This window comes from Orcinus orca, chromosome 5 (assembly GCF_937001465.1).
Source record: "Orcinus orca chromosome 5, mOrcOrc1.1, whole genome shotgun sequence".
In the NCBI taxonomy this organism is placed as follows: Eukaryota; Metazoa; Chordata; class Mammalia; order Artiodactyla; family Delphinidae; genus Orcinus; species Orcinus orca.
The window spans coordinates 32,295,576-32,320,760 of NC_064563.1; the positions used below are offsets into that span (position 1 = coordinate 32,295,576).

Here is a 25,185-nt window from a genome sequence, read left to right on the forward strand (position 1 = left end):
CAGAGGCTCTCAGTCTTCTAGTTTTTGTTGTTGGCTCTTGTCTCTGAAGCTTGACACCCTTTATCCCACCCCCCATCAGTGTACCCAAAACTTCCAAAATAGACTTCGTTAGTTTCTTGTCTCTAGTTTGGGAGCAGAAACAAAGTGTTCCTCCCATGGAAGAATATTCACTAGACAACCTTTCTGTCCTCCAGGGTTACTGGAGTAAACCAGGTGAAGCCCCATTGTAGAGTAGAGAATATATGGATTTTACAATCCCAGAACCAGAACCCTGTAGCTCTATGATGGAAGACAGGTTCTTTAGAACTTATTTTTCTCATCTTTATACATACTAAGAGTCACCACAGTGTATGGATAGTACAAGATCATATACGTGAAAAGCACATACCATATGAATACTAGCTATATTATGTTATATTTTGCTGTAGATTTCTCCCCTTCTATTCTTCTGAACATACGTAGAGGAATTGCTTTCTTACTGGACCTTTTTGGTTTGCTCTATGTTATCCTTCTTGCATGTCTCTGCCTGATATTCTTCCTACTCTAAGTTTCTTTCTGCTTTTCTGTACCTGTTACTTATTTGATATGGTTTACCTTTTCATTAGTTTATCAATAAACTTCTTATGCAAAGCATTATAATGAGACTGTCCTCAAAGAACCTAAATATTAGTGTGGATAAGCCATTTAGGCTACTTGGTTATTGTCTTCATTTTATTATTGTTATTTCATTTTCTTAGCTATATTGAGAAAAGAAATTACTGGTTTGTGAAGTATGCTAGTTTTCATTACCCTACTGTCCATCATTAACTAGACTAGACTGTTCTTTTCACATGGCATGTATAAGTGTATATAACAGGAAGAAATTTATAACTAGTATCAGAGTAAGGCAAGAAACTGCCTTTTGAAGTAGATATGGGAGATTTTCCTTTTCCCAAAATGTTTTTCCTTTTAATCACAATATTTGCACATGATATAAAAATTAAAAGCAGGCTTCCCTGGTGGCGCAGTGGTTGAGAGTCCGCCTGCCGATGCAGGGGACACGGGTTCGTGCCCTGGTCTGGGAAGATCGCACATGCTGCGGAGCGGCTGGGCCCGTGAGCCATGGCTGCTGAGCCTGCGCGTCCGGAGCCTGAGCTCCGCAATGGGAGAGGCCACAGCAGTGAGAAGCCCGCGTACCGCAAAAAAAAAAAAAAAAAAAAAAAAAAGGACAAAACAGTATACATTTTCAGTGTGGTTAGGAATTGAGCTAGGTGTTCTATTATTGCTATCATTATCTTTAGTATACCACAGGCTTCAGATTTTTCTAGTTGTAGGCTGCTGTTGCCTTGTGCTTAGGATACCAGAGGTTTTTTTTCTCAGCGTTTATGCTGCACCCTCAGCTTTCAGCTCTCTCTGCACTCCTGTGCCACAGAGTACTCCTGCTCTACACTTCTGAGTGGTGTGGCTTGTTGCTTGGTGCTATGATGAGGGCATGGGGATTCTCTTTTGTCCTAGTCCTGCCTAAATCTTAAGCAAGTCTTCTGTACCTGGAGGTACTTAAGGACCTTCTCAGCTTTCCTGACCCTCCTTCCTATGGCAGTTAAACTTTGCCTGTGTCTGTGGTTGGCGTTGGGTGGGAATTTCCTATCCACCTCCCAATGCCAGCAGACCTCTGTTTGGTATTGGTATAGGATTCAGGGTCCAGGACAGTGTTTTGTCTCCCTCTCTCCCATAGTTAAAGGATTTTTTCTTCTACCCTTCTCCTAGCTGTGGTAGGTCTTTGCTGTGCCATAGTGGTGACCTAGTGTACTGATCCTCCCCCATCAGATTAAGGTTTCTGGCTTTTAGGAGAGAAAGGTCTGGAGAAGTGAGCTGAGTTTTTTACCTGTCCCCCAGCAATTGAGGATCATCCCCTGTAGGCCTGCATTAATAAAGGTTTTGTCTTTTCTTCTGTCTCAGGCTTTAATTACCTAGTTGAAACCTGTGGTCACCTCAAAAAATAGCTTTGGAGCGAGTGCAAATTCCTTGTTATTCTACACTGACACTTGATCTTTGACAGTTTGTTAACATTTTGCCTGATTTCACCTTACCTTTCTCTTCCTTGGTTCTGCCACAGATGACAAAGTTTGTATGTCTCATCTTTTCTTGCAAGGCTTATCATTCTTTGGAATTCAGGTTACTTCAGTTCAAGATGGGCTTAAGAAAAACTATGATTTTTTTATGTTGATTCAGCTTATTTTCATTGTTTGTAGCCTTCTATATTCTAACTGGAAGCCAAATCCTGTTGTTACTTCTTTGACTTTGCTTTTAGTGTTGTGTTTTTTTATATAAAAAAATTACTTTTATGTTGATTGAATCTGTTCGTGCTTTATGACTTCTGAGTTTTTTATTATATTTGGAAAAAAGATTTCCCCACTCTGAGACTATTCTTCCTTTTTTTTTTTTTTACTTACTTCTGAGATATACATTTTAAAGTAATAAGTAGAATTATGACTTATAACATTATACCACAACATATAAGATTTTTAGAAATTTTATGTAATGTCTGAAACATTTATATTAACATATTTCCGTACAAATAACCCAAAGAAAGTTTAGTATTAGTTGTTTTTTTGTTTGTTTCTTTTTTTATACTACAGATTCTAATTAGTCATCAATTTTATACACATCAATGTATACATGTCAATCCCAATCACCCAATTCAGCACACTACCATCCCCACCCCACCGCGGTTTCCCCCGCTTGGTGGACATGTTTGTTCTCTACATCTGAGTCTCAACTTCTGCCCTGCAAACCAGTTCATCTGTACCATTTTTCTAGGTTCCACATACATGCGTTAATATATGATATTTGTTTTTCTCTTTGACTTACTTCACTCTGTATCACAGTCTTTAGATCCATCCACGTCTCAACAAATGACTAAATTTCATTCCTTTTTATGGCTGAGTAATACTCCATTGTATATATGTACCACAACTTCTTTATCCATTTGTCTGTCAGTGGGCATTTAGGTTGCTTTCATGACCTGGCTATTGTAAATAGTGCTGCAATGAAGATTGGGGTGCATATGTCTTTTTGAATTATGGTTTTCTCTGGGTATATGCCCAGTAGTGGGATTGCTGGATCATATGGTAATTCTATTTTTAGTTTATTAAGGTACCTCCATACTGTTCTCCATAGTGGCTGTATCAATTTACATTCCCACCAAGAGTGCACGAGGGTTCCCTTTTCACCACACCCTCTCCAGCATTTGTTGTTTGTAGATTTTCTGATGCCCATTCTAACTGGTGTGAGGTGATACCTCATTGTAGTTTTGATGTGCATTTCTCTAATAATTGTTGATGTTGAGCAGCTTTTCATGTGCTTTTTGGGCATCTCTATGTCTTCTTTGGAGAAATGTCTATTTAGGTCTTCTGCCCATTTTTGGATTAGGTTGTTTGTTTCTTCAATATTGAGCTGCATGAGCTGTTTATATATTTTGGAGATTAATCCTTTGTCCGTTGATTCATTGGCAAATATTTTCTCCCATTCTGAGGGTTGTCTTTTCATCTTGTTTATGGTTTCCTTTGCTGTGCAAAAGCTTTGAAGTTTCTTTAGGTCCCATTTGTTTATTCTTGTTTTTATTTCCATTACTCTAGGAGGTGGATCAAAAAAGATCTTGCTGTGATTTATGTCAAAGAGTGTTCTTCCTATGTTTTCCTCTAAGAGTTTTATAGTGTCCGGTCTTAACATATAGGTCTTGAATCCATTTTGAGTTTTATTTTTGTGTATGGTGTTAGGGAGTGTTCTGATTTCATTCTTTTACATGTAGCTGTCCGGTTTTCCCAGCACCACTTATGAAGAGACTGTGTTTTCTCCCTTGTATATGCTTGCCTCCTTTGTCATAGATTAGTTGACCATAGGTGCGTGGGTTTATCTCTGGGCTTTCTGTGTTGTTCCATTGATCTATGTTTCTGTTTTTGTGCCAGTACCATATTGTCTTGATTACTGTAGTTTTGTAGTATAGTCTGAAGTCAGGAAGTCTGATTCCTCCAGCTCTGTTTTTTTCCTTCAAAACTGCTTTGGCTATTTGGGGTCTTTTGTGTCTCCATACAAATTTTAAAATGATTTGATCTAGTTCCATAAAAAATACCATTGGTAATTGGATAGGGATTGTATTGAATCTGTATATTGCTTTCAGTAGTATAGTCATTTTCACAATATTGATTCTTCCAATCCAAGAACATGGTATATCTCTCCATCTGTTGGCATCATCTTTAATTTTTTCATCAGTGTCTTATAGTTTTCTGCATACAGGTCTTTTGTCTCCTTAGGTAGGTCTTTTTGTTGCAGTGGTAAATGGGAGTGTTTCCATAATTTCTTTTTCAGATTTTTCATCATAAGTGTATAGGAATGCAAGAGATTTCTGTGCATTAATTTTGTATCCTACAACTTTACCAAATTCATTGATTAGCTCTAATAGTTATCTGGTGGCATTTTTAGGATTCTCTATTTATAGTATCATGTCATCTGCAAACAGTGACAGTTTTACTTCTTCTTTGCAATTTGTATTCCTTTTATTTCTTTTTCTTCTCTGATTGCTGTGGCTAGGACTTCCAAAACTATGTTGAATAATAGTGGTGAGAGTGGACATCCTTGTCTCATTCCTGATCTTAGAGGAAATGCTTTCAGTTTTTCACCATTGAGAATGATGTTTGCTGTGGGTTTGTCGTATATGGCCTTTATTATGTTGAGGTAGGTTCCCTCTGTGCCCACTTTCTGGAGAGTTTTTATCATAAATGGGTGTTGAATTTTGTCAAAAACTTTTTCTGCATTTATTGAGATGATCATATGGTCTTTATTCTTCAGTTTGTCAATATGATGTATCACGTTGATTGATTTGCGTATATTGAAGAACCCTTGCATTCCTGGAATAAATCGCACTTGATCATGGTGTATGATCCTTTTAATGTATTGTTGGATTCCGTTTGCTAGTATTTTGTTGAGGATTTTTGCATCTATATTCATCAGTGATATTGGTCTGTAATTTTCTTTTTTTGTAGTATCTTTGTCTGGTTTTGGTATCGGGGTGATGGTGGCCTCATAGAATGAGTTTGGGAGTGTTCCGTCCTCTGCAATTTTTTGGAAGAGTTTGAGAAGGATGGGTGTTAGCGCTTCTCTAAGTGTTTGATAGAAGTCACCTGTGAAGCCATCTGGTCCTGGACTTTTGTTTGTTGGAAGATTTTTAATCACAGTTTAAATTTCATTACTCTGATGGGTATGTTCATGTTTTCTCTTTCTTCCTGGTTCGGTCTTAGAAGATTATACTTTTCTAAGGTTTGTTCATTTCTTCCAGGTGGTCCATTTTATTGGCATAGAGTTGCTTGTAGTAGTCTCAGAATGCTTCGTATTTCTGCGGTGTCTGTTGTAACTTCTCCTTTTTCATTTTTAATTTTATTGATTTTAGTCCTCTTCCTCTTTTTCTTGATGACTCTGGCAATGGTTTATCAATTTTGTTTATCTTCTCAAAGAACCAGCTTTTAGTTTTATTGATCATTGCTATCGTTTTCTTTGTTTTTATTTCATTTATTTCTGCTCTGATCTTTATGATTTCTTCCCTTCTGGTAACTTTGGGTTTTGTTTTTTCTTCTTTCTCTAGTTTCTTTAGATGTAAGGTTAGATTGGTTTTTGTGAGATTTTTCTTGTTTCTTTAGCTAGGCTTGTATAGCTATAAACTTACCTCTTAGAACTGCTTTTGCTGCATCCCATAGGTTTTGAATGGTCGTGTTTTCATTGTCATTTGTCTCTAGGTATTTTTTGATTTCCTCTTTGATTTCTTCAGTGATCTCTTGGTTATTTAGTAACGTATTGTTTATCCTCCATGTTTTTGTCTTTTTTACGTTTTTTCCCTGTAATTCATTTCTAATCTCATAGCTTTGTGGTCAGAAAAGATGGCATGATATGATTTCAGTTTTCTTAAATTTACTGAGGCTTGATTTGTGACCCAAGTTGTGATCTGTCCTGGAGAATGTTCCGTGCGCACTTGAGAAGAAAGTGTAATCTGCTGTGTTTGGATGGAATGTCCTATAAGTATCAATTAAATCTATCTGGTCTGTTGTGTCATTTAAAGCGTCTGTTTCCTTATTTAATTTCATTTTGGATGATATGTCCGTTGGTGTAAGTGAGATGTTAAGTCCTCCACTATTATTCTGTTACTGTCAATTTCCTCTTTTATACCTGTTAGCAGTTGCCTTATGTATTGAGGTGCTCCTATGTTGGGTGCATATATATTTATAATTGTTGTATCTTCTTGGATTGATCCCTTGATCATTATGTAGTGTCTTTCCTTGTCTCTTGTACCATTCTTTATTTTAAAGTATTTTATCTGATATGAGTATAGCTACTCCAGCTTTCTTTTGATTTCCATTTGCATGGAATATCTTTTTCCATCCCCTCACTTTCAGTCTGTATGTATCCCTAGGTCTGAAGTGGGTCTCTCGTAGACAGCATATATATGGGTCTTGTTTTTGTATCCATTCAGCAAGCCTGTGTCTTTTGGTTGGAGCATTTAATCCATTCACTTTTAAGGTAATTATCGATATGTATGTTCCTATGACCATTTTCTTAATTGTTTTGTGTTTGTTTTTGTAGGTCCTTTTCTTCTCTTGTGTTTCCCAGTTAGAGAAGTTCCTTTAGCTTTTGTTGTAGAGCTGGTTTGGTGGTGCTGAATTCTCTTAGCTCTTGCTTGTCTGTAAAGCTTTTGATTTCTCCATTGAATCTGAATGAGATTCTTGCCGGGTAGAGTAATCTTGGTTGTAGGTTCTTCCCTTTCATCACTTTAAGTGTATCATGCCACTCCCTTCTGGCTTGTACAGTTTCTGCTGAGAAATCAGCTGTTAACCTTATGGCAGTTTCCTTGTATGTTATTTGTCGTTTTTCCCTTGCTGCATTCAGTAATTTTTCCTTGTCTTTAATTTTTGCCAGTTTGATTACTATGTGTCTCGGTATGTTTCTTCTTGTGTTTATCCTATATGGGACTCACTGTGCTTCTTGACTTGGGTGGTTATTTCCTTTTCCATGTTAGGGAAATTTTCGACTATAATCTCTTCAGATATTTTCTCAGGTCCTTTCTCTCTCTCTTCTCCTTCTGGGACGTCTATAATGCGAATGTTGTTGCGTTTAATGTCGTCCCAGAGGTCTCTTAGGCTGTCTTCATTTCTTTTCATTCTTTTTTCTTTATTCTGTTCTGTGGCAGTGAATTCCACCATTCTGTCTTCCAGGTCACTTATCCGTTCTTCTGCCTCAGTTATTCTGCTATTGATTCCTTCTAGTGTAGTTTTCATTTCAGTTATTGTATTGTTCATCTCTGTTTGTTTGTTCTTTAATTCTTCTAGGTCTTTGTTAAACATTTCTTGCATCCTCTTGATCTTTGCCTCCATTCGATCTTTGCCTCCATTCGATCTTTGCCTCCATTCTTTTTCTGAGGTCCTGGATCATCTTCACTATCATTATTCTGAATTCTTTTTCTGGAAGGTTGTCTATCTCAATTTCATTTAGTTGTTTTTATGGGGTTTTATCTTGTTCCTTTATCTGGTACATAGCCGTCTGCCTTTTCATCTGGTCTATCTCTATGAATGTTGTTTTTGTTCCACAGGCTGCATGATTGTAGTTCTTCTTGCTTCTGCTGTCTGCCCTCTGGTGGATGAGGCTATCTAAGAGGCTTGATGGGAGGGACTCTCTTCCATGTTTTCTTTTTTCACACACACACACACACACACACACACACACACACACACACACACTGAGAGAGATAAACTGACACCAAGCATTGTAAATGGATGACCACAATGAAAGCAACAATGATTGCAATTACCAACATGAAACACTCATACTATGTCATAATATTGACATTCAGTCCAGTAATCCTCCACTGTAACAGCTCCTTTACTTTGCAGTGAAAATTGATTTGTATATTTTTTGCCTCTGTGTCCTTGTGGGATTTTTTATTTAAAGAGAAAGTCACAAAAATTATAATCATACTCATCAGCTCACTCAGTCCCATGTAATTAATATTTTTTTCATCTTGATCTTTTGTTAGCACTTTAATGAATTCATCAGTTTTCCATTAGAGTTCTGAAAATACTTATTCATTCAGTTCAGCAGTATAGTCAGTTACCAGAAACCTGTACTTGTCAGAGTCTTTTCCATGAATTCCTTGAAGATGAAACCCTTGTATAGGAACATTTTTGCAAATGCATCAGAGTATACCCAGAACTGTCTGTAAATGACAAAAGACTTAAAAATGACCACGGTTAAAGATTCTTCCATGTTTTCTGCTATTTCTTTTTTTGGTTGAGTATTTTTAAGTGTTTTGATTTCATTAGGAATTTATTTTAGTGTATGGTGCAATACATATCTGATTTTTTTCTAATGAAAAGCCAGTTGTACTGTACCAAAGTCATCTACTGAATAATTCATCTTTTCCCACTGCTTGTAATTCTACTATAACAGGAATGGATTTGTTTGTGAGTAACAGAAAATCTGACCAACAGTGGCTTTAATTCACAGGAGTTTGTCTCACACAAAATAAATTTGGGAGTAGAGAGAACATGGTTGGTATTGATACTACACCTCAACAGAGCAAAGACCTACATTTTTTCCATCTTTCTCTGTACCATTCTTTATCTTCATACTGTCCCCTCATGGTTGCAAAATGGCTGTTGACCATCAGCACCACATATGAGTTCCAAATCAATGAAAAAGGAAAGGACAGAAGGTTTAAAAGGTAATACTAACCTACTTGGTCCATTTTAAAAGGTTTTTTCCACAGGCCTCATCTAGCATTTACATGTTTTTTTTCTCTGATATGTCTTGCACATTATTTTCTAGGCTACTAATGTATCTCCTATCAGTAACCATCCTTTCCTTCAGTTCATCAACTGAATTTTTTAAGAAATAAAGTATTTTAGGTATTTGCAACCTCATGTTAATGGCAGCATTATTTACAATAGCCAAACATGGAAATAACCTAAGTGTCCATCAATGGATGAATGGGTGAAGAAAATGTGGTAAACGCGTGCGTGCGCGCGCGCACACACACACACACACACACACACACACACACACACACTCTCACACTCAGAGGAATAGTATTCAGTTGTTAAAAAGAGGAAATTTTGCCATTTGTGACAACATGGACGGACCTTGAGGACATTACACTAAGTGAAATAAGTCAGAGAAAGACAAATACCATATGATCTCACTTATATGTGAAATGAAAATAACAACAACAACAAAACAACACAAAAGAACTCTGAGCGAACTCATAGATACAGAGAACAGAGTAGTTGCCAGGGTTTGGGGGGAATGGGCAAAATGGGTGAAGTGGGACAAAAGGTACAAACTTCCAGTTGTAATATAAATAAGTCCTGGGGATGTAAAGTATGGTGACTATAGTTATTAATACTGTATTGCATATTGAAAAATTGCTAAGAGTGTAGATCTTAATAGTTCTCATCACAAGAAAAGCAAAATAATTTGTAACTGTTTATGGTGACAGATGTCAACTACACTTATTGTGATTATTTTGTAATATATACAAATATTGAATCATTATATTTTATACCTGGAACTAATGTTATATGTGAATTATACCTCAAAAAAAGTGTGTTTTTCAGTTCCCTAGAGTTTTGTTTTGTTTTATGCTGCATTTGAATCTTTGAAGTATACTTATGTTTTATTTAGGTTTTCCTAAATGGTGATTTTTCTGGCTTCCTTTCCTCTTGCTGTTGGGGCTGTTTAGATAGATTCTTTTCTTTGTACTTTCCTTGGGGCCCAGATCTGGTTGTGAGCACTAAATGGCTGAATCTCACAGTTGGTACAAAGCAAAAGAGACTCTACCCTGGTGGGCTTTTGTGAAATGGACGCAGCAGGCAGCCTTCAGAGATACCTTTGAGAAGCGTCTCCCCTCTCCATCCTGCTACCCTCTCCAGTCTGTGCTCCCACACCCCCAGTCTAAAGAGCAGGGAGGATTCAGCTAGCCCCTTCAGTTCCTTTTTGATGTCCTATAGAGCTTAGTAACCCACATAATACTCATGTAGTGCCAAAATTAACTTTCTTTGGGGATATTTGACTGACTGCCAAGCTCTTCCCTATCTCTGCTTTCTGTTCCTTGCTCTTGGGATTTCTTGCTGTTCTAAGTGTCACACTAGTTCTCTTTCCTGGGACACCAACAGAGCTCAAGACCTCATTTATAACCAATTTTCCTAACAGCAGTTTGGCCTAGAAAAGACAAATAGCCACAAATTGAGAGTATACAGATAACTATGTTCACAGAATTTCGCACTCTCTGCCTTGTGAATTTCCATTCCTCCACCAAAATGTTTTAGGCTGGAGTGGGAAACCTCTGCTGGGTTCAACTGTCAGTTTCGTATTTTAAACAAGATAACACACATCTCGTGATACCAAGAGCCCATGCTAGATATTTTTCGTTGAAAAGTTAATAAATTCACTCCATAAAATAGAGTTAATTGAAAGTTCATAGTAAAATTGGAAAAAACAGGTTTGCAGTTTCAGATGTGAAAAGTTGGTTTTGGACTTCTTAATGAAGTGCTTATACTCTTGAAACTGTCAATTCTTTAAAGTGTCTATTTAAAATAATTGAAAGATGCTATATTTCACAGGTATCACCATTAGTTTGATCTGAATTCAGTAGCAAATATCCTTTCTAGTCTAAACTTCAATTCTTTTTTAATTTCCTACTTTAAATTATCTCAACTAGGACCCAAGTACAGCAAAACTGGAACTATTATTTTGAATGAATGGCTTAGAATAATGGATTAAATTACTGGTTGTAAATAATAATTTTGAGCACATTAACAATTTAGATGTTGAAGATCAAAACAAGCAAAAAAAGAGAAAGACATCTTGTGCCCCTTGATTTCTGTCCATATCTACTTTGAGAAAAATGTTCCTTTTCCAGTAGGAGGAAAAAATACTGATCAAACTTGATGTCATATTTAATATGTTCTTTTTTTATCCCTTTTAGGACAGTGGTGATTACCCCCTTACCATGCCTGGACCTCAGTGGAAAAAATTTCGTTCAAACTTTTGTGAATTTATTGGAGTCCTGATTCGACAATGTCAGTATAGCATAATTTATGATGAGTATATGATGGACACAGTAATCTCCCTTTTGACTGGTTTGTCAGACTCCCAGGTCAGAGCTTTTAGACATACAAGTACCCTTGCTGGTAAGTAACCAACATTTTATTTCCTTTTCAATTTAGTTTTGTTAAATATGTTCTATTCTAGTTAAGTTTTATTTAGATTAAATATTAAATTCATTACTTTGCTCTTGAAAAATAGTTTTTCTCCAAAATTCACATGAATGGTTTGTATTCTCTAAGTAAAATGTGTGCCTATTTTGATAACTGGCATTTGATAGTCTTGAGAATGAAAATTGAAATTTTCTGGCGAGTGTTACCAAATCTCTTTCTGAACATGTATTTTCCTGCATTTTTATTTTATAACCAAATAAATTTTAAGAGTCCACCAGGCCATGTTCTTTGGTAAACCCAAATAATAGTTGAAATTCCAAATTCATAGTAGTTTTTCTACTTAATTACATTGCTTCATAGTTCATTGTTATTATACATAAAGTGTGTAAATTTTGTTTATATATATGTATTTTTAAACAATTCTATCCAATTGTAATAGGTAAGTGTGACCTAGCTGGCATTTTTTCTATTCCTAGTGCTGTAATAACCTAAATGTAATGTCTCTAAAATCAGTTCAGGTAGGTAGGCTGAGTCCTGAAGAACTGACATTATAATTTTCACTTTTGCTTTTATTTTAGAATTATGTAGACAAATTGAGTCAAGTATGTTCTTTTTCCCCTTGTTTTTCCGTAACAAGGTAATTTTGTTAATTTAGCCATCGTTCTCAATTCCTCAACGATTTTAACTGTGCTTACCTAAAATGACTAAATGATTGTTCTTTTTCTCCTGTAATACAGAGAGAGAGAATGTGTGTGTATGTACATACACATATATTTAAATACTCCCAAATTACATCCTTTTTAATAGCAATAACTCTGGCTATATTCATCTTGCACATTACCATGACAAAAAATGAGATTTAATTTAATTAATTGCATTTCATCTTGAATTTAAATTTCTCATTTATCTAATTTATTGAATGCATTGATTCTTAAACTTTAGCATGCATCAGAATCACCTCCAGGCCTTACTGAAACAGATTGTGTGGCCTTGCCCCCGAGTTTAACAGGTTTCTAGCTGTTGCTGACACTGATACTTTGGGGACTACACATTGCAAACCCTGGATTTAAAATTTTATCATTTTCTGGTTTAACCTGTTGCCTAAAGCCAATGTGATAATTTTATATAGAGTCATCCATATTTTTTTCCACTCCTTTTTCCTTCCTTAATGTGGTTAATACATATTATTAGTGTCCATTATTCCCTTAGTTGCAGTTCTATATGGAGCAAACATGACACACAGTTATTCTTTTGAGGGTGTCCTTTTTCTCACTGGGAAAAGAGGAAGATCTTTTACTTAATTTTATCTTTTTTAAAAAGGTAAAATCACACAATTTATTGTTGAAAAAATTTTCTATATAGAACAAACATCAAACATATTTTATTCTGTGTTTTGAGAGTATCCTCTTCCTCATTATTAGGAATAAAAAGAGATCTTGTACCCAGTTGTAACTTTTTGAAAAGGTACTGTAAATATACTGTTTATTACTTAAAAGTTATCTGATGCTATACAATTTTTCTTTCTAATTTCATCACTTTTAGAATCTTCTGCCCTTTACGTTTGCTTTTTTTCTTTTCTTTATGTTTTCTGTTTACTTTTCATCTTTCTTTTATCTACGTACGGTAATTCTTGTTTAGCTGGTTTTCAGATGCATAGTAAATGCAGTGATTTGAAATAAACAAAACTTAAACATAAGATAGAAGTTACTTCTGAATAGCCAAAATTACTGCCATAAAGAGTTATTATCTAGTTTCCCAATGCCAAGAGAGAAAGAGAAGCAAGTGTTAGATTGGAGGACAAGTGTTAGATTCTGTCCTGCTGACAGAATTGTGAAACGATAATTTATAACAAAAAAGAGAAAAAAAATTTGCTTACAGATATCAAGATACAGAGCAATCTGGGGCTCCTCTGTAGCGGCCAGCTACCTCTGTTTAATGCAGAAACCTGTGTGCATTTTATATAAAAGACTAAATATATGCCACATACTCTATTTATGAACACAAGAGAAGGAATAGTATATTATAGAAATAGACAGAATATTTTGAGTTTTAAAACATTTCAGTTTCCTGAAAAATGCAGTTTAATTCATTTGCATTTGTGCTTCACTGCCATGTAAATGAAATATTACTGTATTTTACTGACTTTATGATGGTCCATTTCAGCTCTTCTTTCCATTGGCCCATTTTCAGTGACTTTTATTATTTTCTTGTTTTTCGTATATTTATCCCTTTGGTAATCTATACATTGCTAATTTTATGTGTGCTTAAACATATTTTAATTATGGCTTTCCTCCTATTTCTTTTGAGTTGAGTTGCTCCCTCCTCCTTCCAGTGCCTTTCTGTCTTTCTTTTCTCACAATTTACCTGTGATCATGATAGCTTTTAAAACTGCCTGATAAATGCCATTTGGTTTTCTCCTCAGCTTTTTTTTATATCATCTAGCCTATTTGTATTTGTTAATTACTTTTCAAAATCAGAAATCAAGAAAAATAGATCAATGTTATGTTTATACTTATTTTTTAAAAGCTAACCTATTCTCAAATTTATTTCAAAATATTACTGTAATTTCTCTGTGTACATTAATGATCATGTCTTCCAAAGCTCAGTTTCATAAAAAGTGAGACATCAGTCACCTACCCAACAACAAAGCACAGAGATCTTGCTGAGAACTTAATTCCAGGCTGGATAATAATTATCCATCTTTTCAAGGATTATTTTCTTTTCATCTTTGCTCTCTTCTCTGGTACCCCCTCCCTTTTTTTCTTTTATGGTATGTGTATAAGGGGTAGATTAAAAGATAATCATTTTTATTCACTTTGCAGGAGGAGTCTTGGGGACTAGATAAAATGGGCAGGAACATTTAATCCTCTGCTTCAAAGACTATGTGCATGGACAGTTACAAGGCAGTTATGGCCAGATATGATTATCGGCTTTGGAATAAAATGCTCCTTGACATTGCTTATATCTTAGCTGAGAAGAGAGACAATCAGGTTAGTTGTTTTGTAGGGTACAGACAAGATAAGTTTTAGAGCTTCATAAATCATCAGAGTGGTTTTATCAATAGTACTTTTAATCTATTTTCCAAATATCCCATTTTCTTGTTATTAGTTAATAATATGTCCCAATTGTCAGTGTTTATGCATTGCATTTAATTGTATACTTTTGTCACATTTTTACTAAAATTTTCATCATTTTGTAGTTCTTCAGGTTTGTTTATTCTCCAGGTAGAAGTAGTCTCATTTTCCCAGTAAACTGTGCTTTCTCCCTTCTTTTTGGAATTCTTTTTACCATTAAATTGAAACAGACTGTTAGCAATTACATTTTGTATTATATTTTCCTTATTTTTTTCTATTCTTTTAATTGGAATTGTAAAGCATACTCTCCTATATGTCTGACTCAGCTTAATAAAGAAGCTTTACGCTGTAATAAAGTTTTCATTACCGATTTATCTTCAGAATTAAGTGCCTTTGTTGCTTTTCTAAATAGCTATCTCAGACATATTAGAATAGAACATAGTTTGTGGATTTAATTTATATAAGTAGTATTTTGTCATTATTATTTTGGTGGATTTACAATCTGAGGCTGGACATATTTTCTTTCCCCAATTTCATGGAATCTTCATGAAAAAATATTTTCCTCCTCCAGCTCAAAAACAAGTAGGTTTCCCTTTGTTTTACCACTGTGTTGTTTGGTATTATAAAGATAATTCTAATCTCAAAGGATCTATTTTTTAGATTTATAGTTATACTTAGGCATTTGTTTTTAAAATGTATGCCAATACGTTAGAAGTTGGTGACTTCAAATTTTTGTTAGATGGCGAGATGAATAATGTTGGTTTACCTTTTTTATCTTTTGATGTTTTCTCACCTGCATAATTTTCTATGTTACAAATAGATTGATACTGGCTACCTCTCACTTCTAAAGTGAAAATGCTGATTTGAACAAAGGGGGATTAAGACTACAAAATTTTATTAATATAGCATGGTGATTGATTCTGTTCTATTTTTTTCTAAAATGAATTCTGAAAAAATTAGAAAATGTGGTTAAGATCATCATATGACAGTCAGGTGGCTCATTATGCTGGGAGGCCAGTCTTTACCACTAGTTAACAATAGTAGGTCACTCTCAGATTCTTGCGGAAGTAAACATTTCTTTGTATCTCATTGTTGAACATTATTATATTGGTATATGGTTGATTTTATATTGACATATGATTTGTTGTTGATTAACATTTTTTTACCAAGTCAGCATCTCTGGACTTTTACTCTGAGAAAAGAAAAGCTGTAAGAAATTTCTTTGTTCTCCCATCACAGACTGAAAATAATCTTGTCTCAGTAAATTGATGTCTTTTCTTTGGCTTTTGGTTGCTGAAACCATATAATATAGGGTTCATAGAATGGGTTCTGGACCAGGCTGTCTGAATACATATCCCTTTCTTCCTTTTACTAATTGGGTAATTTGGACAAGTCCTTTTGGCCTCACTTTCTTCATATGCAAAGTGGGAAAGATAATGATAGCTACCTCATTAAAAGAAATTAAGAAAGCTTGAACTAGTGCCTGACATTTAGTAAACTGCGGCTGTTATTCTGTAATGACAGTAAGAGCCAGTAGTGTGTGCAGTGTTTCCCTTCACTCGTGTTTTTTTTCCTCAGAATTTATTGAACACCTACTATTTTCGTAATAGAAGACATTGCAAATGGGGAAATCAGAAACAAGTAAATAAACAGATCTTTCAGAAACTGCTATTAAGAAAACTAACAGCATGCACTTTCATTTTTTACATATCTTTTTGGCTCTCACATGCCAAATTCTATTTATTAAATTCAGTAGGTATTTTATAACTCTTAAGCAGACTGAATATTTCTGGTTGCTGTGGTTAGAACCTCAAAATTTTAGGTCAATCTGGCATCATCAAAGAGCAGACTGTTAGAGTATAAATAAGCTCTCTTCCTTAATTTCTTTATATTTTCCTTTTATTCATTAAAGAAATTTTTACTTTCTCATTGCTTTGTATTTTCACCAGTGCATTTTTTTTAACTTTAATACCTTTGTGTTTCTCGTTGCTCCTCTAGATATAACACTTTTTTTTCACCTTTCTAGAATTTGTATGTAGTAGACTTTTGGTGTTCTCATGAGATTAATGCCCAATAATAGACCAAATTTGCGAGTGCCACTATATCTTATAACTGTACACATAAAATACAGTAAACTTTTTAAATGTAATTACTCTTTCAAATGTAAATATAGGTATCTAGAGTAATGTTTTACGTTTTCTAGTTACAGAAGTATCATTTTCTTAGATTTATCGCCTTTACTTTCTGTCATCGGGTATGAAAATTAGTTTTCTTTTGGGGGCTAGTTTTTGTAAAGAAATTATGATTTTTAAAATCATTTTATAATCATATCTTTTATGTATCAACTTGGTAACCTTGGACAAGTTACTTAACTTTAGGGCCTCACTTTCCTCATCTGTATAGTGTTGCTACTAATAGTCCCATTTTATAGGAGTGTTGTGAGGCTTCAATGAAATAATTCGTGTTAAATGTTTCACATATACAAGTCATTCAGTAAGTGTCTGATATTATAACTGTGATAGAATGACAGAGCTTGCTTGGTTTGGCTCTAAAGAGGATAGAGAAATTGAGAAAATTTCTTGTAGATTTTTCATTAATACTTCCATGTTGTATGTTTAAACATTTTCTGTACATATAAAATTACATATACAACTTACAAAGAATTCAGAATAGGAGAAAAGTACAAAAATAAAAATTAGCCATAATCATACCACTTCTTAATTTTGTCATGACATGTCGGTGTTTCCTTTTATGTGAGGATTTTTTATTTTATTTTTAAACAAATAATAGGATGTTATAATCAATTTTGTGGGGTACATTTTCTGTACTTTTAATTTTTTACAATTATGTTTGATAAGGCTGTGTTGTTTTCTAAAATCTTTATGTCCTTTAAGTTATTTAACTTTTCTGCCATTATTTGGATCCTTTGTCTTTTGTTGAAACCTCTATCTTTGGCCTGCCCTTTTTTTCTTTTTAAATTTATTCTCTCCTTTTTGGGTAGCATGTTTTCTGATAGGTTCTTGAGAAAAAGAGTATTGGAAAAGTATATATTTGAGATTTTACATGCCTGAAAAATTATTCTTACATTTAATTGAACCAATGTGGAACTTATTGAAAATTTTCTTCAGAATTTTTCCTCTTGTTTCCAATATTGCTGTTGAGAAGACCAATCCTGTTTCAAAGTTCTGATTCTGATCCTGTTTCTTGTCTTTGGAAGCTTTATGTTCTTTTTGTTCCTGATTTTCTGAAATATCATGGTGATATACCCTAATGTGTGTATATAATTCCCATTCATTATGCTGGGCACTCTTTATAGAATACATATTACTTGGATGTTAATCTGTTGAATCAATCCTGAGTTTCTTGTTATTTCTCTTTTAGCTTCCATTCCTTAGTCTTTTTGTTCACTTTTCTTGTATTTCTTCAGCTTTATTGAGCTTAATTTTCATTATCATTTTAAATATTCTAAGAGTTCTTTTGCATTATCCAAGTCTTTTTTTTTTAACACTGTTTCATGGATGTAACATTTTCTTTTATCTCTCTTTGACAACGTTAATTATTACTCTGAAGTGTTTTTTTTTTTACACCCTACTCTGACCTCTTTTCCAATTCTCTGCTTTTATCAGTGTCTTTCATGTTGGAAACGTTCCTTAAGTATCTATTCATTGGCTTTCTAGTCATTGCTGACAATGAGACACTAAAGAGCAGATTGCCAGAGAGGGTGGGGGTTGGGGGTGGCATGGGTGTGTGTGTGTGTTGTGTTTGACAGGGAGGGGCAATGGCTCTGGCCTCTTTGGTGAGCATCACTGTAGGGTGGTCCTGTGGTCACATACCATTTTCACTGTGGACCCTAAACTCTTGATAATTATTTTTCCCTGGGGAAGTTTAGCTTCTTTGCAGAAGGATCTTTCAATCTCCTTAAGTCTGTTTGCTGTCTGCCATTTGGGAGTTAATACAGGGTGAAGGAGCACCCAGGGCACTCTGCACTTCACCTGTATCCCTCCTCTGTGTCTGATGAGTCCAAATCTCTGGTTTATATTCTTCAGGGAATAAACTTTCTGGACTTCCAAGATGAGTGTATGTTGGGGGAATTGCCTGACTGCCTAGGTTCGAGTGGAGATTTAATTACTTACTATACAAACTTTGAAATAATGCTCCTATTTCCAGACCTTATTTCACTTCATCTTCTGTGGACACCAATACTTCTCCAATTCCTTAATGCTTTTGGGTTCTACACACCAAAATTGTTTTTCTTTTTGTATTTCTTTAGATATAGTTGTCAAGCTTTTTCAACCATTTGGTTTGATTTGCATGCTTCATCCTTCTGCTTTCCATATACGTATATTGATACATTGTGGTTTGGGGTTGCAGGTAATTTTCTGGATTTATTGAAGAAGAAAATTGTTTTCTCATTATTTTGGTTGGGTTTTTAAGAGACAGGGATTGATTAAATGTTTATTATTTGGAAAGAGGAAGTTTATTGTAAGCCTTTTTGTTTTTTTAAATAAGTTTTTTAAAACTAAAGAAGGAACATAATTGCAATGGAATACTACTCAGCCATAAAAAATAATGAAGTAATGCCATTTGCAGCAACATGGGTAGACCTAGAGATTATCATACTAAGTGAAGTAAGTCAGAAAGACAAAGGCCATATGATATCACTTATATGTGGAATCTAAAATATGATACAAATGAACTTATTTACAAAACAGAAATAGACTCAGACATAGAAAACAAACTTATGGTTACCAAACGGGAAAGGGGGTGGGGGAGATAAATTAAGAGTTTGGGATTTGCAGATACCAACTACCATATATAAAACAGATAACAGTGTTGAACTATATAGCACAGGGAACTATATTCAATGTCCTGTAATAAACCATTATGAAAAAAATATGTATATATGTATAACTGAATCACTTTGCTATACACCAGAAACTCACACAACATTGTAAGTCAACTGTACTTCAATTTAAAAAAAAAAAAGAGGGAATATAATCATACCTCTCTTTAAAATTTAGTTTTGTCCCATTATCATATATATTTCCAGGGTTTATAGTAATAGTTTTCAAAAGTATAGTAGGTATCACTAAATATAAAGACAGCTTTTTAGTTTTCATTTTTATGTTGAAGAACACATAAATGCAAATTGTTGAATAGTAAATAAAAGGGCCAGTGTCCATAATCTTAATTTTAACCATCCCAGTTGCCAATAATCTCTTTTGTTCCAGTTTTTGTTTTATATGTTCCCAGCTCCAACATTGTTTTTCTTCTTTTGGGGCTTTAAATTCTTTGATACTCTGTTTTTTAGTGTTCTTGATGTCCTCACTGCCTCCACTTTCCTAGCATAGATTCTGTTATTCAGGTTTATTTTAATCATGTCCTTCTCATGAAGGATCCTCAACATCCTTGCCCTCCATTATACCCCCTAGGAAAACCTCATATTACTACCTGTTCCATACCTACGCAAGTGGAGCTGAAAGTGGCTATAGAACAACACATAGTTATAATGGCTGGGCATTTTACATTTTTCTCTCAAGTGGACCTTTAGTGCTGCCTAGCAATCCTATTACAGTATTCTATGCCATGGATATTCCTACTTTCTTATAAGATTATTTCACACCTTCTCCTCAAACCTGTAGCATCTGCTATCCTCTTTTCTTCACAATTAGCTGATTATCTTGCTAGCTTTATAGAGACAGAAGAGAATCCTTCAGTGATTAAACCTACTTATCTAGGTGTACCAGTACACATATACTCTGCTTTTTCTTTTATTACAGTACTATCTATCTAAGGTTAGTCCTTGCCCTTGTGCAGTGGATCCAATTCCTGTTCAAGAACTTTACTCTTCAGGGTGTTTTTTCTCTCTGTCCTGCTTCAGTTCCCCCATCCCCTTTATCATTATATTAATATGCTATAACAGCATTTATCTTTTAGAAACACTCTGTATCAGTTAGGGCTCTTCAGAAACACAGACTCATCAGGAGATATACTTAGGTACTTATTTTCTTATTTGCATACACACACACAGATATATATATTGGGGGAGAGGAAGATTTATGTTAGTGAATGGCTCACACAATTTGGGAGCTGGCAATTTTAAAATCTGTAGGGCGGGCCAGCAGGCTAGAAACTTAGGCAGGAGTTGTACAGTCTTGAGGCAGAAATTGTTTTCTAGGAAACCTCGGTTTTTGCTCTTAAGGCATTCAGCTGATTGGATGAGGCCACCACATTATTGAAGGTAGTCTCCTTTACTTACAGATGTTAATCTTATCTACAAAATACCTTCACGGTAACACCTGGATTAGTGCTTGATTAAATAACTGGATACCGTAGCCTAGCCAAGTTGACACATAAGACTGACCATCACACCCTCCCTTGTTTCCACATGCTCCTTAATTATAGTCCTATTTTTCTCCTTTTCTTTATAGCAAATCTTAAAGAATTATTTCTATTTACTGTCTCTACTCACTCTCTTCTTATTCTCTTTAAACCCACTCCAATCAGGTTTCTATCTACCTGTTCACTGCCTTTGCTCTTGTTGAGGTCAGCAGTTACCTTCTTAGTGTCATCTTTCTTGAAAGACATAACTACTTCTTCCTTCTTGAAGCACTGTTTTGGTGGACTGTAGAAAGCTAAACTGTAAATATTGAATTATCTCAGACTCAATCTAAAGACGTTTTTATCTTTATTCACTCCTCAGTGAATAAAGTGAAAACCAATTCCATGTTTTTATTACTTCTATTAAAAAATAATGGTAGTGAAATCACAGCAAGATCTTTTTTGACCCACTTCCTAGAGTAATGGAAATAAAAACAAAAATAAACAAATGAGACCTAATGAAACTTGAAAGCCTTTGCACAGCAAAGGAAACTATAAATAAAATGAAAAGACAGCCCTCAGAATGGGAGGAAATATTTGCAAACGAATCAACAGACAAAGGATTAATCTCCAAAATACATAAACAGCTCATGCAGCTCAGTATTAAAAAACAGACAACCTGGGACTTCCCTGGTGGTGCAGTGTTTAGGAATCCACCTGCCAATGCAGGGAACACAGGTTAAAGCCCTGGTCCGGGAAGATCCCACATGCCTTTGCGCAACTAAGCCCGTGTGCCACAACTACCGAGCCTGCGAGCCACAACTGCTGAGCCTGCGTGCCACAACCACTGAAGCCTGCACGCCTAGAGCCCGTGCTCCACAACAAGAGAAGCCACTGCAATAAGAGGCCCATGCGCCACAACTAGAGAAAGCCCCCGTGCAACAAGGAAGACCCAACACTGCCAAAAAAAACCAACCCAATCAAAAAATGGGCTGAAGACCTAAATAGACATCTCTCGAAAGAAGACATACACATGGCCAAGAGGCACATGAAAAGCTGCTCACCATCACTAATTATTAGAGAAATGCACATCAAAACTACAATGAGGTATCACTTCACACCAGTTAGAATGGGCATCATCGGAAAATCTACAAACAACAAATGCTGGAGAGGGTATGGCGAAAAGGGAACCCTCTTGCACTGTTGGGAGGAATGTAAATTGATACAGCCACTATGGAGAACAGTATGGAGGTTCCTTAAAAAACTAAGAATTACCATATGACCTAGCAATCCCACTACTGGGCATATACCCAGAGAAAACCATAATTCAAAAAGACACATGCACCCCAGTGTTCATTGCAGCACTATTTACAATAGCCAGGTCATGGAAGTAACCTAAATGCCCATCAACAGATGAATGGATAAAGAAGTTGTGGTACATACATACAATGGAATATACTCAGCCATAAAAATGAACGAAATTGGGTCATTTGTAGAGACGTGGATGGACCTAGAGACTGATACAGAGTGAAGTAAGTCAGAAAGAGCAAAACAAATATCGTATATTAACACATATATGTGGAATCTAGAAAAATGGTACAGATGAACCGGTTTGCAAGGCAGAAATAGAGACACAGATGTAGAGAACAAACAAGTGGACACCAAGGGGGGGAAGTGGGGGTCAGTGGGATGAATTGGGAGATTGGGATTGACATATATACACTAATATGTATAAAATAGATAACTAATAAGAACCTGCTGTATAAAAAATTAATTAATTTAAAAAAATGATGGTGAGAGAGTAATGCTGTCATACGATTTAAAATTCCAGATTTAAAAATGTTATATGGTGAAATGTCAGTGTTCTACCCATGGCTCTCAGCCATCAAATTCCCTTCTCCGAATACAACCAAAGTTGCCTGTTTCTTTTATATCTTTCCAAAGATTTTATGAATATGATAGCACATACATATTCAGTGAGAGACAGTATGGTGTAGTGGTTAAGAACTTAGACTATGGAGCATGACGGCTGTAATCAAATTCTATCTCTGCCAGTTACTGGCTGTGTAATTGCCAAGTCTCTTAGCCAATCTATACCTCAGTTTTCTCTTATGTATAAAAGAAATAATTATAGTACTTAACTTGATAGAGTTGTGAGGTATAAATGAATAAGTGTGTGTAAAGAGCTTAGAAGAGTGACTGGCACATAATAATAAATAATTCATTCCTTCTTCATGCGTAAATGATATTATAATATACACAGTGACAGGCATCTTGCCTTTTTTTCCACCAAGAAGTTTATTGGCAGACTTTACAGCATATATAAATCATGCCTCATTTTTTTCTAGTGGCTGAATAGTCGTCCATTGAATCAATATGTTATCCAGTTTAATGGCTCTAAAAACCAATATTTTTATGATGTATATCTATTAACCATCTCCACTTAGATAACTAATAAGCACAAGACATTCTAATTACCCTTGCCTTTCCTATTTCTCTCATTTCCTATATTATCATATTCTTTTAGCTCTACCTTGAAAATATATTTCAGATCTAACTTTCTCTCCACCTACTGCTACCACTTCAATCCAAGCTAGCATTGCTTTACTGAGTTGCTCAAGGCCAAAAACTCGAGAATCATTATTGTAAGCTTTTGGCAAAATATGTTCAGTTCTCTTTCAATGTTCTTCTATTTGGTCTCCCTTCTTCCACTTTTACTCTTCGCTAGTCTGTTCACATAGCATTTAAAAGTATAAATCAGACTATTTCTCACCCACACCAAAATTTCCAGTGGGTCTTATCTCATTTAGATTTTGTTTTTTTTTTGGCGGTTCGCAGGCCTCTCACTGTTGTGGCCTCTCCCGTTGTGGAGCACAGGCTCCGGATGCGCAGGCTTAGCAGCCATGGCTCGCAGGCCCAGCCGCTCCGTGGCATGTGGGACCCTCCTGGGCGGGGGCACAAACCCGTATCCCCCACATCAGCAGGCGGACCCCCAACCACTGCGCCACCAGGGAAGCCCTAGATTTAATTCTTGAGTCCTAACTAGTTCCTAGTAAAACTCTTACAACCTGGCCTTTTGATTTCCTCCTCAACCTTGTCTCCTGCTTCTGCCTATTTCTGTGCTTCAGCCACACTAAGTACCTTGCTCTTTTATGAGTCCCCTCTCATAACAATTTACGTCATAACCTTTGCACATTTTATTCCCTCTCCTTGGGACACTTTCTGTCATGTAATCATGCTCATTGCCTCATGCATGCTTAAATATGAGCTCTTCAGAGAGGCCTAGCCACCCCATTTGCTCTCTGTCCTTTTTACCATACTTTACTTTTTTTAACGATATTTTTTTTCTTTAACTGATAGATGTTTTCATTTGTATATTATCTATTGATATATTATTTTCTCCTCACTAGAAGATAAAAATCATGGAAACAGATACTCTGTCTCATTCACTTTTGTGCTTCTAGTACACAAAACAATGCTCAGTACTTATGGATTGGTAAATGAATGGGGATGCACTAAATAAGTGTTTTTTGAACTCTCTGTGGTGAAAGACTAGTTTTTTGATTATGATCTTAGTGTCATTTTATTACTAGATTCAGTAGACATAAGATTATTCTGTCAGATTGTTATAAAAATTTCTAAAAACTTACTTCCAAATTTATACCTTTAATGAACTGGTAACAAGCCATTTGTGGTCAACACATATTTGCAGAACACATTCTTAGTAGCACAGCAGTAGAACAAGTTTGCCATTCTGTAGCCAACAGTTAAAATATGAAGGCTAAATTAAGTATTCTCCTTGGTAGACAAAGAGAAGGCACTTCAAAGCCCACATCATAGAAACCAGGCTGAATTACTGGATTTATAAAATTCTGTTAATAATACCAGTAAAACTTAAGTAGTGCTCAGTCTATGCAGGAATGAGTCTTTTTTCAGTGGACTCAATAATCCCTATCACAATCCCCATGTTGTATCTATATCGTTAAGTTAGAAGTCTCTCCTCAATAGCTGTTTATTTGCTTATATGTTAGTATGTAAAGTGAAAATTTCAGTGAAGTTTAAATTTTACAGGTCCATAAACATCTCAGTAAATACTGCTCTATCATATCTAATATGTTTCTGAAAATATATTGATCATTTTGCATTTTTTTTTAGTATGTTGATATATTTTGTTGTTTATATATACCTAGGATGGGAGGAGGGTCATTACACAATGACAGCTGGAGTTTGGGTTCTGGGTTCCCAAGGAGATATATAGCTGAAGACAAAAAACAATTAAGTTCAAGAAAATTTGTATTTCAGCTTCTGCTGGTGAATTCCAGCCAGAGTTGGTGTTAATTTTAATGCTTTCCAATTCCTTGATCTTCAAGTCATTTTATTTTAGAGATCTAGAAGTAGAAACTGAATTAAGGTCCATTTGGGTATGACTTTGTATGCTTAGGACAAGCTCTGTTAAACTGTTATCTGTTATCCCTGACTTGGGCAATTTGAATGCACCAGATCCCTTCTGCCTTTGAGCTATTCTTTTTTATACAGATTAATTTTAAGAGTAC

At 35.3% G+C, this 25,185-nt stretch overlaps 1 protein-coding gene across 2 annotated transcripts in view; it reads left to right on the forward strand.

The window, feature by feature from the left end:
- Positions 1–25,185, forward strand: part of STAG1 (stromal antigen 1) — a 428,313-nt gene that overhangs the window by 251,714 nt on the left and 151,414 nt on the right. The window contains exon 7 of one of the 2 annotated variants that reach the window (XM_033404083.2): positions 11,006–11,210. In XM_033404083.2, the coding sequence (XP_033259974.1) occupies positions 11,006–11,210 (205 nt within the window). Of the gene's footprint in view, positions 1–11,005; positions 11,211–14,083; positions 14,228–25,185 lie in introns of those variants that run through there. The other variant, XM_033404084.2, reaches the window with a different exon arrangement.